This window comes from Danaus plexippus, chromosome Z (assembly GCF_018135715.1).
Source record: "Danaus plexippus chromosome Z, MEX_DaPlex, whole genome shotgun sequence".
NCBI classification, from domain to species: domain Eukaryota; kingdom Metazoa; phylum Arthropoda; class Insecta; order Lepidoptera; family Nymphalidae; genus Danaus; species Danaus plexippus.
Genome location: NC_083559.1, coordinates 4,144,320 through 4,161,136, shown reverse-complemented (window position 1 = coordinate 4,161,136; position 16,817 = coordinate 4,144,320). Strand labels below are relative to the sequence as shown.

Here is a 16,817-nt window from a genome sequence, read left to right as displayed (position 1 = left end):
AGAAGCTAAAAAATTTATATTCAACCGTTAATAGGACCCTAAGATATATTTGATCCAAAATTTCATAGAGGCCTTCGCCTTAAGACTAATAAAATTGTTATTTTATATTTATTAATAGTTCAGGTATCAGAGAATTATGAATATGTTTTTGTTTAATCCCTTTTAAGATAGTCAGTACAAATTACAAGTATATCATCTCTATTATCTATACGATATCTATTCTCAAGGTTAACAAAAATATGTACAGCGTACAGAAACTAGAATAAAATAACATTTTGCATAAGAGTTCAAAGCACTTCTGTTAATTATATTTTATTTACCAAATTTTAGAATTAATAAGTTGACACCTTTATTATGGACAGTTAGTTGTATTCGCGATATTTATCCTTAAAAATATATATATATGTGAAAACGATAATGCAATTTATAAAAATAAAACATCTTTATTCATATTGTTAAATAAAATATATTTTTACACGAAAAGAATATTTTAAAACTATCAATAATTATCTTATCTAATTACGAATCTGTATTTTAATACATATATTTTATTGATTGAAAGCCACATATCAATCCAAGATTAATATTATTATTGTAAAAATAATTATCAATGCAGATACTGTCACGATTAAGACCCCAGCTTCTTAAAAGTGCAACATTTTTAACTGCTAAAACATCGTCTGAAAAGATTTTTTGTCATTATATTTCAATATCTATTCCTTTCATTTGCTTTTACAAACATTTTTCCGTGTTCCGAATAGTTTTTCTTTCTTCTAGTATTATTTATCCATCTTTCTTTTTTATGTTCTTCCACGTTGATTATATGACTGTTAGTCGGTTTGGAATCATTTTTAAAACATTTAATTAAAAAGTCGTAAGCCACTTTCAATATAAAAAACAATATGAAATCGAAGCCCGCTATTAATGTGAAACCCAGCATCAAACTCAAGAGACCACCAAACGCGGCTGTAATAAAAATATATATACATATAAGCTAATCGTATAAAGTTCTTTGAATAACCAAGTTATGAAAATATATAATCATAAAAATAAACATAAATAGTTTCATTGCAAAAAATATTTTTTTTTATTCCGACAACATGTTACTTTTATAATATACATATACATACTCTTCGAAAAATAAATAACATGGAAGAATGTTTTCTCAGCTATTCTTACCTAAAATATTCTGCCAGTTCAAGTAAACTTCTCGTCTGTATTTAGTAGAGACTAAATCATTAAAGAACACGTTGAGAACTGATCGATTTTCCAAATTGATACCTTCACTGCAAAAAAATTTAAAAATGCATATATTTAAACCTTAAAAAAAAGTTCGTTTATTTAATCATTTTTATTGCACAAGAAATAGTTTTATATTTTGACTACAGCTCTCATGAAAATACTTTACACTTATAATTTTTTATTTATCGTATATGTAGGTGTAAGAAACACACTGATTTTTTTTCTATTTTATAAAAAATATGACAGAATTAAATTCATTAATAGCAAGAAAATATTGTTTTATAAAATCTTCCCACTCCTTGAACAAAAAAAAAATCGTCTGATTTATTTTTGATAAAATTTTAAATGACGTTGGTTTTCCGAATCCCTATAATATTCCGCTTTTGCATCCTATGCTGCATATTATTTAGTTGAGATGAACTAAATCCAACTTATGTTCATTATAATTGTTTACGGAATAATAAATTCACTAATGATATCCATACCATAGCTTCAGAATGGCAAACACGCCATTTCATTAAAATATATTTTGCATTTCCATTTTTAAAACGTTTCGTAAACACTAGAACATCAATAAAACGCCCTATTATTTTTCTAACTACACAAAACCCCGATCGAACGGAAGTACAGATTTCTTATTTCAATACTTAGATGGAAAACAGATTCAACAAATTAATCGCATTAATATAACGACTATAATGATAACAAATCTGTAGATAGAAATTTGCTTGCATATAAAAAATACTTCTACTTTTTTAATCTGCTATAATATTATTCATATTGTTCTTTTATTAATTTCGATAATTCAACAATGTGTTTACAATAATAATTAACATTAAAAATTGATCAAAATAATACCAAGAACAATACAGGATTACACAGTTACACTAAAAATAATAACCTAACATAGACATAACTTAAGTGTTAATTAATAACAGTAATAATCACTGTCTGATGTATGTGTGTGTGTATTTGTGTTTTTTTGTGATAATGTGTATGTGTGTTAGTTTGTGTGTGTGTGCGTAAGAGAATGCGAGCGTGTTTTTGCTGGGTTGAGTCTGTGCATTTGTGTGTTTTAATAATGAGCCAATATGTAGTGCTTTTGTTTTTAATTTTATGTTTCGTTAATATTATATTCAGTATTTTTTTCAACACACTGACATAATTAGATTTTAATTTTTAAAAACCACCTTAGGTTTTCGCAAACGAACTCTACAATGTTTGAAATAAAATTAACAGTCGTCTGTGACATAAAACAAAGTCACGATCGTATATACTCGGTAGATTAATATAGATTTGAATAATACACAAAGATGTCTTACTAAAAGGATGTAACTCCAAGAGGCACGTTCACAAATAGCTTGCCAAGGGCCACCTCCAGAGGATAATCAAAATGTTCACATTCTGGTAAACATTTGATCAAATTCAAGGTTCTTGGATCTTCTTCCTCAGACTCATTATTCACCCTGTAAGGACCTAAAATAAAACTGTCACTTGTAATAAATCATTAGAAATAGGCTTTCTATTTATCTGGTTAGAAATGTACCAAATATTTTAATAGTTTTGTTGTTTTAACTGTACTTACTACACTGCCTTCAAAGGCTAAACGGTGAGTCTGAATTTATAAATTATAATTATATATAGATCAATGAACAGATGCAATTAAAACAATTATTTAAAATTGGGACATTAAAAATTAGAAACCAAAACTGAATATAGCCAGACATGTTACGTTCTGTTAAAAAATTATATTTATATTCATTGCCTTCATATTTGTGCTAAGTATTAGATAGGCTGTAGAAGACAATATTCTTAAAAATGATTTAATTTTGAAAGCTTGCATTATTAAAAATACACACTTTTCACATTTTCCAAGCATTCTACATCGTGGAAATTACAAATTCTGCTGTCACCTGAAAGACAAGATAATCTCTTAAAAGTCACTTCAGTGGCTGTGGTCAAAACTCAATATAATACATCTTGTGTCTGCTCGACATAGATTCTGCAAATAACTATTTTGAATGACAAAAATAATAGCAACGGTTACTTCAATTAGAATAAAGACTTTCAAGATATGATTATTTAAAATTTATCATGATAAAAGGGAACATTAGCGTAAACGACGTTGTATTAGTGTTCGTAAAGGTCAATTAATAAATACATTACCGTCGTGCGGAAAGTAGAATGGTACACAATTACAGACGTTTATTAAGATCTGTATTTTCCTTAACATCATACAATTATGGTAGGAGTACTTGTGAATGTGAGGTATTTTTACCTGAAATCAGTATAGTACAGGACAGTACAGTAAAGTACAGTACAGAGACATTTTGAAATTAAGGGTATAATAACACGTATTATACACTCTCATTCAGCAACAAATACGGTTACAATGAAAAAGTGACAAAGAAACTGTTTTCAAGTTAGTCTGTAAATTTAGATTTAAAAAAAATACAAAATGTTATCTACTCTATTCTAAAACATCTCCAACTGTTTTAATTTTGAGTGTATTTTTTTTTTATAAAAGACATTTCATTACTAATATTTAAAAAAAATATTTACAATTTAAAATGTCTGTGTTGTTTACCTAGCTCTGTCTACGTTTCAATGCAAACAATTGTTAATTGAAAGTTTAGAATAAGAGAAACAGTTACAAAATAATTATATTCTGAGACCATAACCAAAAGCATACTATAAACAAGTTTGTTATATTTCGCATAACATTTTCTTCCTTTAATTTTTATACTTCAAATTACGTAAATATTATAAATTTGAGATCGTATCTTTATAATACCGTAGGAACATAATATTATTATGAAAAATGTTAATGTCGTCAAATTTTAATATGGTTAGTATATAAATTTTAATAAAATTTATATTCCACTGAAATCTTAGATTATTCCTTACCAGGAAACCCCACCTGTACGAACTCGAATTTTAATATGCGGAATCATAGAGCTCATACTGGAAATTCTAAAGAAGCGGAGAGATTTCTGCAGATTAATTAGTAAGCCGCTCCCGTTTTATTCATAATATTTAGCTGCAGTCATAGTTTGGTTTGGCAAAATATAACATGAACCTGGACACTTAAATGTATGATATTTAGAAAGGAATGTCCACGAAAATTACATTTTTTTGACTTATTAAAATATATTTAAGTTTATCAAACTTAAATATATTTTAATAATTCTGGATACATACTGTTTACTTCTGTTGTACTGTTACGTATTTATATTGTTATATAATTAATTAATGATTTATCATATACATATATCATTTGTTTTCCAAAAAGAAATAAATATTAATATTCTTAATAAAATCTATAACAAATACTCGTAAGTAAAATAAGTTTTTTGCGCAGATTTTTTTCAGCTTAAGTGAGTATATTTTATAAATGACTTTGATTGTTCATTTAATCCTCATCTCTTTGTAATGTTTGTATTTCCTTTTAATACCTAGGTAACACTGAAAATGTTTAGAAAATGAAAAACGGCTTAATGTAGAAAGTTGTAAATATTTTTATTGTTTCTTGAAGAAATCTCCGTTCATCTCAACATATCGCATTCGTTGGAACCATTGAGAAAAGCAGTGAGCCCATTATTTCTTTCTTTCAGGGGCCTCTTTTTCGGCATTTTCGTACGCTTTCACTGCATCCTCAGAGCTTGTAAAGCGAATACCTCGAATATTATTTTCAGTTATTGGGAAGAAATAAAATTCACAGAGGGTATGGTCAGGACAGTATCGCGAGTGACTGACTCATTATCTCGACACCTGCCATTGTCAAATATTCAAGAGACCGTTTTGCGGAGTCTCTGAAGCATTGTCGTGGTGAAAGAGTATCCTGCTACGAGGGTGCTACTGTTGATGTTTCTCGAAGACAACAGGCAAACAGCGATTGACATACCACTGCAGTAACTGTCCTTCCATCTTTTAGCACAACTGTCGCAAAATGACCCTCTCGACCAAAGAACGAGGCAATTATCTTTTTCCTTGACTACTTCCTTTTTTTACCTTCGTTGGTCGATCCTCGAGAGGAAACACCCACTGAGCAGGTTTTAAGTGCGTAGCAATTAATCCAACTTTCATCACCTGTAACGATGTCAAATACAGCATTTGAGTTACCGCCGTTGAAATTATTTAACAATTAGCGACACCAGTCCACGCGAATGTGTTTCTGGTCATCAATAAAAATATGAGGAATCCATCTGGTAAAAGCTTCGTGACGCCTAAATGTTCGTGTAACATTTTTTGAACTTGACTCAGAACAATGCCTAGGCTTGCCTGTAAGGTCACTCTCTTATCATTCTCTGTCATGTCGCACAGCACTGATGTTATCTTGAATAGTCGCTGTTAAAGGACGTTCCTCACGCGGATCATCATTGAGATTGCTACGTTCACGCTTATACTCGTTAAAGAGTTTTAGATTTGCCGCCAATTTACAAAAACAAATGTCAAATGAAAGCATACAACATACTTTTGGTTAACAAAGAGTTCGAACATTGAAATCAAAAAAAGTTTTATTAGCAATGTTTGTAAATGGCCAGTTGTAAACCTTTTCAGTGTTACCGACGTGTAAGTTTTTTGAAATTTATACTCTCTATATTAAAATAATAGTGGTAATTGTTCGGGTATTTTTTTATAATCTTACGAGATAATATATTATTATGAGCTGTATGTTCCTCAATAAATAAATATAAAAATGAAGAAAGTGAGTAATTTAATTTATACTCACAATATTTGAAGCGTGGTAAGTTCATTTGTGTTTGAATAAAGAAAATATATAATTTTATAATTATTTATATATGTAAAGTTATAGATAAATCGCTTTATATCAAGTTTTCATCTCTACACAGAGATCAGAAGGTTGCTGTAACTAGTGTCTCTTGTTACGCTTCTCTTTTGTTTATATTCAAGATAAATTATTTGAATAATTTTAGAACGAAACCGGTATCGAAAAGAACAAGTGATGTCCTCAAGATATAGAAAGTCTTTGGATATCATTTTTGCGTCATGTGCAAGATTTATTAAGGATATTGAATTTACGCACGTAGATCTTGATTATTGATAGCAATGAATTATTTTTAATGGTATAAAAATATATTCAAAAATAGCTTCTTAAAATCATATATATTCAGAACATGGCAAATGAAATTTACATTATTAAGATTTCTAGTAACTTTAATCCTTATTCTGGCATGTTAATTTGTGTTTATTATTAACATCTATATAATAATATTTACAAACGTATTTTTTACTTTTGCAATGAAAATCCCTTTTCTCTTTTTTTCATATCTCTCATTAAGATTTTCTATAGCAATAAAATGGTAGTAAATAAATCACTCGTCTCGCCTTTCACCACCAACATTCCTTCTTTAAGTTAAAGATATTTTTTCAATAATCCGTGTCTGAAAAATAGCTGAAGTCAATAATAAACTAGTTTATTTACCAGAAATTGTAAAAGATTTTACATAAAATATTTTTAAAGAGGATTAATTTTATCGTAACAGGCATTCTCCACGTGGACATATTTGGTAAGGTTGCATCTCAATACTGCGTCAATTCGTATCCGAAGAATAATGATTTATTATATATATATATAATGGAATGACTTTCATCTAACTGTTTAATATTACCTTGCAAAAAGTATAACCTTACACCTTTTCTCTGCAATGGTCGCGCACAGTGCGCTTTCAGAGGAATTTCCTAACGCGATCGCTTATATTTTTCATAGGGAAAACAGTTTTGGGTTCTTCACAAAAAGAGTTATGAGGTATTTAATGGGAGTTTTGAGGCGTTCATAGTCTATGCTGAGGGCTCAGTCTCTGCTGAGGGCTTAATATTGACGGAGCTGTAAGCTTATTTGCCACCAACGTGGTATTAAACAAAATTAACATTTATCGAATAGATAATGTAGAAAAAAAATATTCAAGCTAAGTTTCAAATCGAACACTATCGCCATTGTAATAAAACTCTTTCACAAAATTAACTTATTCATGGTGACAATGAAAATTTTTATAAAATCCTAATTAGTAAATGAAATATGTAAACACATTGTTTACAATTGTATACTTATCAAATTATTTTGAAGATAAAACAATAATTAAAAATAATGCTTTTATATTTTAAAAATTATGTAGATCTTTTTCTTAGATTTTTTAGAGTGCAAAAAATAACTTCTGTAATAATAACTATACGATATTCTGTAATTCCAGTGTGAATAAAGTCATAGCATATATAAAAATTCTTCGACGTCTTTGCAACTTATAAATGAAATTATAAATTATGATTAGGAGCATGAAAGGACTTTCCCATTGTACTCTGGGATTGCCCTAACTTTATATTTTTGATGGTTCATTTTATAAATGTAAATAATTATATCGCTTCTTATAGGGATCTTAAATACATATAAATTCAAATATCTAGGAACAAGTCGTACCATGGCTGTTATTTAGTATCGATATAGTGGTGTTATAATGACGAAATTATTTTGTATCTAAAGAGGTATTGGTTTATTCTTCATGAAAACTCTTATATGAGTTTTTTATCTAATAATTATTACAACCATAAAAACCTTTAAAATAAAAAATCTTACAGAAAACAATAGTGTTTTGTGTATAGTGCCATTCCAATATCTAAGTTGGAGGTGTTTATTTCAACATACGGTTTATACATTTTATAGTATTCAGACATGGTGGTTTCTTTAATTAATTATTAATGGCAAGCCTTCAATAAAAATTATAAAAGAATTTCTTTTCGGAAACATTGTTTCTTTCTTAACTTTTCTCGTCACATTTTTTTGACAAAATTTTAAAATACTTTTTTTGTCACTCATTTGGAAACGCAGTAAGCGCCCTTTACACTGTTACTAAGCGAAAGCCTTATTTTCGTACATCATATCATCATCATATCAGGTAACTGATAAACCGATTTACCAAGGACACCGTGGTTAAAATTTTATAACAAGAGGTCTAAGACATTGTTTTTATTTTTGTTCCGCTACTTCAATGGAAGCCAAGGAGAGAATTGCTAATGATAATTAAAAAAGACATGAAAAGATATTCTTAAACATACCATGCCCACGCACACATACATATATGCAAATGAACAAAAACACGCAGAAGCAGAAGCCCACGCACACGAACACGTTCACGCACACGCCCTCCCACGCAAACACACACCCACAAACACACTCACTTCCAAACTTTCGCATTTATAATATTGTCATGATAACCTTCAATTATCTAAATGACATTTCTTAATAAATGTATAGTTCGTGATTCATAATAAAGAGCATCCTTTTTTCGATGGGTATGTAAAGATTAAAGGTATATAAGGTAGCTTCTTGAAAATGCCACGTGATATCTGAATTCCATTCGCTCCTGCGTAAGGAAGATGTTTATCTTATCTGACATCATTTTAATTGATTATTCTTTTTCTATTACAAAAAAAAACCATTTGTTTTGCTTGATAAGAATTCAACTTTTTACTTCTATCATTTACAGCATAATTACGGAATGACACAAGGGAATTTACGTTCAGGTAGTTAAAAATTTTACACGACTTACAGATATTTATGGATGGATAAGAACAATTTAAAAGTAATTTTCAATAAGTATGCAGTTACTTTGTAATTGTTGAGAAAAAGTGTACTTAGATCATACGATAATATCATATTTGCGATATCATGGAAGAAAATAGCATATTCAATCGAAACTTTATTTAATCATAAATATACTACAACTACTACTTATTATAACGTGATAAAATCTATTAAAAAGTTAGGATACTTTAAGGTACAAATTTTTTGTGCAGATCCGCTCAGGTACGAAATGATTTACATAGGTTATAACTTATTAAAACCTCTTTTATAAAAGAGGCAACCATTTATTAAATCTGGCTAGAAGCGGTCATTAATCTGCGTCGTATTTTTCGGTCCTTATCTTATGTATTGTTTTTTCTATTTACATTATTATTGTCATAAACAATGCTATACTAAATGCTTATCAATATTCATATTAAAGATTAGCATATTAAAATAGAAAATATCAGAAACATACTTTAAGAGCATATTTATAAATATAAATACATATTTGAAACTGTTGAGATGTATCCCAGGTACTAACATATCGAATAAAACATAAAAATATCTCGAAATCCCGAGTTAGAACCTCCTCTAGAAGTCCATATACAATAATTAAATGTTATATATCCTAATAAAATGTCCCACATACTATTCAATTACAATATGGGCTTATGATGAGCCGTACTTAGAAACAATGGCCTAAAGACTATTGTAGTAGAGTAGCTTGCGTAGCAAATAAACATAGATGGGTAAATGTGCTTCTCATCTTGGACTCTGTAACACATTATGTATTTTTGTTACTTCTTTAAACCGCTACCCAAAAAGAGTTCAATAATTGAAAGGTAATAAGTTTTACACCAATGAATGTCTGGGGCATTGTAGCTCTCGTATTTCAGTGCTAAAATTGCTAAATAAACAAAATAAAAAAATAAATTGCCTAAGAGCAACCAACTTTAATCTTCGTTACTTTGAGGCGTATTTCAATTAAGTGACAGCAAAACATAGTGATATAATTATGTACATGTATGTACATTGGCATTCGAATCGGTTTTAAATTTTGAAGAATGATGTCATAACTTTGTAAGGTTTTACTACGATTCTCGTAATAAATTTTGATATCAGAAAATAAAATAATAAAAGTAACAAAATTGTAAAATAGGTATGTTTTTTTATCTATAAATAAAACAATTTTAGCATGAACATCAAGATCCATTGCCATATTGTACACGGTCACATTACAGGAATTTCTGTTTTTTAAGCCCATTCTTCTCAAAAACGTTTACCAGCAGCATTCAATGTAAATATAACTATTATAACGTCTTAATATTTTGAATTTATATGGAATTAATTATCTATCAAAACAGATAAATAAAAATTTAAAAATAAAAAGATAAAATTATCTATGGATAAACTGATTTAATGTATGATCACTTCGATTAGGGGTGATACTCGTCTTGTATTGGTGGTTCCAAGTTTTTTATAATAATCAACATATTATCTAAATCAAGATTTTTATATCGCAAATACATCAATCATGAAAATTTGTTGGAGAAACCATCGTATCTCTATGAAGAGTACGTTGTACTTGAAGTGTCCGACTTGAGATGCCTAAAAATTTAGTAAAACTTTCTCATCGCCTAAAACTTAGTGATTGAATGTGAAATTTGTAGGAAATAATTGCGAATAATATATTGGCAACATTTCCTTGCTTGATAATATGGCTCTACATATTTTATCTTTAACTATTTAAATCATATACTTACAATTATATAAACATTTTTTTCACTTATAAACAATTTGTGAACAATTTCAATGATAGTTTATTAAAAAATATTAGTTTAATATCGGTTATTCTATTAAAGTTATATATATATATCTCTTGTCAGATTTACTTTTTTAAAAAAGTTTACGATTTCCTATTTGTAAATACTACTGTCTGTCGTAGTAGTTGTTCTGATATTAAATTGTGTATTTAAATATTTATATAATGGCAAAATTAAAGTTCCTTAATTTTTATATGATCAACTTTTCTTTATAAAGTAAATGTAAATGCTATCTAAAGCAAAATAATAGAAGACAGCTTCTTAATTTATCACTAATTTGAAATCTATGTACACTGTAACTTAGTGTTGTCAAAGTTATGAAGAGAAAAAATGGGACGTCTTATAAAATAACCTAGTTGTAAAGTATCCGACCCAGTGAACATTGTATCTGCTATTTTATCCTTTTCCGTTACAGATTACAATTGAAGTCTTGTCAATCGTAAATCTCAAAAGAATTAATAAAATGAAAGTAATAAATGTTTTATATCAAGAACTGTTAGCAATTAAGTATGTTTTTTTTTTACATAAAACACTAAGGTTATTTTTCATACAAATAAAACATAATATAAAATAAAGGGACGCTCACACTTGAGGGTAACCAACCAATAATTACTCTTTCAGCTTTTAATAAGAAAGAAGTATGATGAGGAAATAATGAAACTAGATATAAATGTATTGATTTTTTAAACGTTTAAGTTATTGTATAAAATTCAAAACGTTTAAAACTATTTATTTCTTTATTTGTTAACATTAATTTTTATGAAAAAAAAAATCGTTTTTTAACCTATAGCTGTTCTTTATTACTATAATGAGAACTCAGTCACGCATTACCAGCCGTGACGGCTTAAAGATTTATCGGCAAGCAGATAAATCATGGCCTGGACATTTTCTTCTTACGATATTCAGATTTATAATAAAATAAATGAAGATTTCAAAAGTCTGTAGTTTAATAAGAAATATATATAAAAAATTCTAAATAATTTGACTAGACTAACTGTCTCACGAATTATCGCATATATATGATAAAAATATCCATATATATAATCGAAATACAGTCCTTACAAGCGTCTTACCGCAAAATGAACTGGCAGAAAACGTTTGTAAGCAAAAACCGTTTAGGACTATCTCAACAACTATACAACCAGTAGTCTCTATATTGTCAGTTTGTCATGAATATATGCGTACATATATGCATATGGCATTGTGAGAGTTTTAAGCCTTAAGATTGCATAGCATCGCGTATATTATATCAACACAACTTGAATTCTAGATTGGCATGCAAATATTTTTTTTGTAATCTTTTAAATCCACACGTGACTCTTGAACAACTTAATTCCTTACGGGAATCCCCCGACGATACAATTGCTTAATGAGATATGAGACCAGTACTTCGATAAACTGGCTTGTTATATTTTTATCAAAAATTCACAGCCATGGCTTTAGAACTGATGATCGAGATATCTGAAAAATAATTTTCGTGCACACTTCATGTGTAATTTCAGTAGTACTGTAACATTGATAAGGTTTCAATTAACCTCTTTTTCGGATCACATCATAAGTATGTATAAATACATAACAGGTACATCAGCTTTAAAACCTCTTTGACGTCATTTAATGATATCTACAATCTTAAATCACTTTAATCATTTGCGTTAATAAATTTTGTATTAAATATCAAATTATTATTTAATTTATAAATTTACGACACACATGGATCATCTTTAAGTTATTTTCGAATATATTTATTTTATATAAATATTTCTTATAAATTTGTGTAGTTTATTTTGAATTTACTTTCTTATCAGTTCCAGTTTCTGTAGTATTTCTAGCTGATACAGATCCCTACATTTAGCACTACTCAACATTTAGTAGTAGTGGTAATCTACACATTTACCGAAAAAGCATATTATTGTTAAAACTCCACCGTAATTATAGAAACGATAATTAGAAAACTGAAAATATTTACTTAGTAGAAAAATTTGTTTAAACAATCATGCGTCATGCATTGGACGATTAATCGAACGTTTGACGTGTTTTAATTTTCAATCACGTTTTTTCTTATCTAATAAAGAAAGAACAAGTAAACTTTAAATCACTAGAAAGTACCAGATAGCGATGCAATCAAAACTATTATCGGATTAGCGCCATCCATATTTGAAGGTATGTATGTTTTACCATTAATCTTATATGATATGAGGTAGAGCAATTGTTTTCAAAATGCTTCACACTAAATAATAGTGCTACGAGAATAATACACAAACGTTTTCATATTAGCGAATTAACAAGGATACAGAAACTAGAAGCGAAGCTCTCAATGTGTGGAGTCATAAATTTAGAGGTCATCAATGTGAATTAGAAGGATAATGTAAGTATTTGATACAACCTGTAATTTGGGGTTCCTTAGGTGCTAGCGAGTTTCGAAGATTTTATACTACATTTCCAAAATTAAGTTCCTAAGTTAAACCCATGTAACGAGTAGTGGTAGCTGATATTTTATGACGCATCGAAGAGATCGGGTTACCTTTCGATCTACAAAAGTTAGGTATCGCACAAACCACTGATCCTGAACTGAAGCAGCTTCTAGAAGGTACCACGACGCCAATTCAGTTTCAAAACGTTGTGATTAAGTATGAAACAATTTGATTTATATTCATTTTCAGTTGCCAAATACTTTTCTTAACAGTTTCACGGGGCAGGTTAGAAAGTTAGTAGAGAATATATAACGTAGAATTATTATTATTTTATTTAGTTGGTCACATTTATCATTTTATTTATTTTTACATTTACATTGATAATTTATATTAGTTACAGTAATCAATACAGAAATTAAAATATATATAACACATAAAACACTATGTACTGTGATGTGAGTTGATCAGTCAAAACCCCTTCTATCACGATACACACGTAAAAGCCAAAAAAATATTATCTTTGAAAAAAACCTCACGGTCGAAGAACACTGCAATAATCAAAATGATAAAATGTACTTTCATGGTTTTAAAGATGCTGCTCAAATGGTCGGAAAGCTGCAACGTAGTCATCACGCCGCGTCAGTAGTTGTTTTGATGGGATGTGACTTATCAAGAAGTTACAAAACTACAGTTTTGTAAAAAAGGAGGGAAACTTTCAACCAAAGTGTATTGGGACAAAATTTTTGATCAACTTTTCAAATCTCTCTGCAATACACTGTTTTAAAATATCCCGTGGACTTTCCAGAACTCTGCATTTAGTCACAAGTACCCTAGGCTCGAACTAACTAGATCAAACCAATATGAGTATCGCTTGACCTTCACACCGCCTGACGCCACAAAGAAGAGAAGCTAAAGGTATTATACGCGCTATTCCAGTAACCCTTGTAACAAATCCCAGTAGCCTATTCACTCTTGCCTTCTTTGAATTGTAAACGCTTGACATTTCATTCAAGGCCTCGTATATATATATATATATATATATATATATATTTGCTGCAATACAACACTCCCGCAAATAGAACTGCAGCTATTTCAAATACTTTTCCATTTTTGCTAATCCAATGCTGGACCTTTAGAACTTACCGTTTTCAACTAATTTTCCTTCTATGCTAATTATTTCAATTAAATAGGTCTGTAATTCAACACTCAACGAGAATCTGTAGGAACGAAGGACATAATATGTGCAGCCTCATTAGTAGCAATAATGTATTTCTTAATTTCAACAATGATCACCTTTATGCATAACCGCATGCTACACGGTAATTTTGGGTGGATTAACAAAAAATGCTATACTTCTCTTATGACTAAACTAAAGTCTTAGTACCCTTAGCAGTTTATGGCAAGTATGTATGCAGAATGACATGAATGCAAAGAATTCTGGTAGACAAAACTTGGACAATTTTCCGGCATTAGATTCACATATCACTGTATAATATCTTTGAGGCTTTGGTAAACTAAAAACTTGTGATACACAGTGATCATAACTTTTGAGTTGAACGAAAAAAGATATATTTTGTTTTCACTTCACTGAACCATAGTGGGATATGGTCTTCATTTTAATATATTTCATGTTAATTAAAATTATTATCTAATGAAAATAATACGACAATTTTTTAAAAACTATATACAAAAAAATACTTTTTCAATAAATTTTGGAATTTATTTTGTAGCGTTTTTTTTAAATTAAAAATATCAATTTTCTGCGTTTTGGTCTGTCGTAATAAATCCATTTTTCATCAGTAACAATACGATGTAGAAAACTTTTTCTTTTGTACAGGCAAGTGCAAGCAGTAGTTCACAGGTCATAAAACGTCTTTCAATGTCTCTCGGTTTTAATTCATATGGCACCCAATTTTCTTCCTTTTGGACATTTTAAAAGCTTTAAGGCGTTTTCCTATCGTGGATGATTCAACTTCCAAAGATGTAGACAGCTCTTGAAGTATTTGACATGAATTTTCTTCGAGTAAATCCACCAATCCTTTATCTTCAAATTTTTTTGGGTGTCCAGGTCGTTCCTTGTCGTCTAAATCAAAATCACCACTTTTAAAACGCACACACCATTTCCGATACGTTTGGTCAGGTAATGCATGTTCACCGTAAATTTCTACTAAAATCCGATGACTTTCTGCAGCATTTTTCTTCATATTAAAATAATCTAATAAAACCCCCCGCAACAACACTTTATTTGGTATAAATTTCGACATAATTAAATAGTTGCCGCTTGTTGTTATTAACAATTAAAAATAAGATGCGTCGTAAAAACAGTAGCTAATGACAGCTGTTCAACGATCAATTTGTTTCTGAAGGTAAAAACAGAACACTGTTATAACCATGCCATCTCTCATCAAACGCTTCGAAATAATTCCAACACCTTAATAATATTCTACGTTTATAAGTATTACCAAATAATGAAGTAATTCTGTTCTAGTCCGATGCCAAAAAAGGATGTTTTTAAATCAATAGAGTTTATGCAAGTCTTTATGAATTAGTAGATTGATTAAAGCCATCCTTTTATAGCTCAATCAAACTATTAATTTTTTTAAATCATACATAGATAATATGTAATTCTGATATGACAGCTGGAACACTGTAAATACTCATAAAATCTTTCCTTACGTTCATTATTAATATACTATTGCATTTATAATATTTTAGGAACCAAAACAGTAGGTTCCACAAAAAGGTGTAGTTATTTTTTCCTTTCAAACGTCACATAGTAATATTCAAATATAGGAATTAAAAAACTAAATAAATAAAAATATTATAAATAATTATGGGCATGATTGAAAACTACTGAAAAGGTAACTTCTTTATCGCTCTTTCTACTCTTTTTTACATATTTTTTTTTTTAAAGGAAGCCACTGTTTTATTGAATGCAAGTGATAAAAGGAGGTCCGATATATATCTGATTATCAAATATTACTTATAACATCGGTGTTTTTCTTCATAAATTTTGTAGATGCCCGAAGGCATTCAGTAAAAGACGGTAGAACTATAATTTTTCAGCTAAGAAATAATGATGTCAACCTCTTCTGATTAATGATAATCTTTTTAAACACATCGTATTTATTATAATAAATAACAAACGCTTACCTCGTCGCTGTAGTAACATTGTCTCTCATCAGGTGTAAAAGATTTAGTTCCAGGCGTAGCGTACGTCTGTTCGGGTGACACAGCAATCATCATCTCAGTTGACGGATTTACCATACGAACTGGTGATTCGAAGTCAGGAACATTATATGGATTGTCTATAAAGACCTACGGGTTAAAAACAGAAATAACTTTCATTCTTTATTCCTGAATCACAAAACTAGTAGTGAATTTAATGAATAATTAGTTATGTTTTCCCATACACATTAGTTTCTCCACTCTTGAAGATACCATTTGTCTACATACAGCGACGACAGTCGATATTCCTATTTGAAAACGTGTTTTTTTTCCAAATCCATATCTATATGTTGATCAATATAGTTTGGTTTATGTAATGTGAGATTAAAATGGTAAATATCTTTAATATATAGATAAGAACCTAATCCAAATAAGCCAGATGGTTTATAAAAGCAACTATGAATTTCATGCCTTCTATAAATGATTTTATATCTTTATTTATTGCTAATATTTTCTATTTTATCTTTTAATAACAGTTTTTCGGAATTTAATCACGCAAATTCTTATTTCCGCATGCATTCATTATAAAAA

At 29.2% G+C, this 16,817-nt stretch overlaps 1 protein-coding gene across 1 annotated transcript in view; it reads right to left on the bottom strand.

The window, feature by feature from the left end:
* Positions 1–486: 486 nt before the first annotated feature.
* The window catches only part of LOC116778094 (sodium channel protein Nach-like), a 31,470-nt gene continuing 15,139 nt past the window's right edge, over positions 487–16,817 (bottom strand). Inside the window, exons 8-13 of the mRNA XM_032671967.2 lie at positions 16,212–16,376; positions 3,409–3,520; positions 3,102–3,155; positions 2,565–2,718; positions 1,180–1,286; positions 487–966 (exon numbers count right to left, since the gene is read on the bottom strand). Coding sequence (XP_032527858.2) covers positions 707–966; positions 1,180–1,286; positions 2,565–2,718; positions 3,102–3,155; positions 3,409–3,520; positions 16,212–16,376 — 852 coding nt within the window. The 3' untranslated portion in view covers positions 487–706. The remainder of the gene's footprint in view (positions 967–1,179; positions 1,287–2,564; positions 2,719–3,101; positions 3,156–3,408; positions 3,521–16,211; positions 16,377–16,817) is intronic.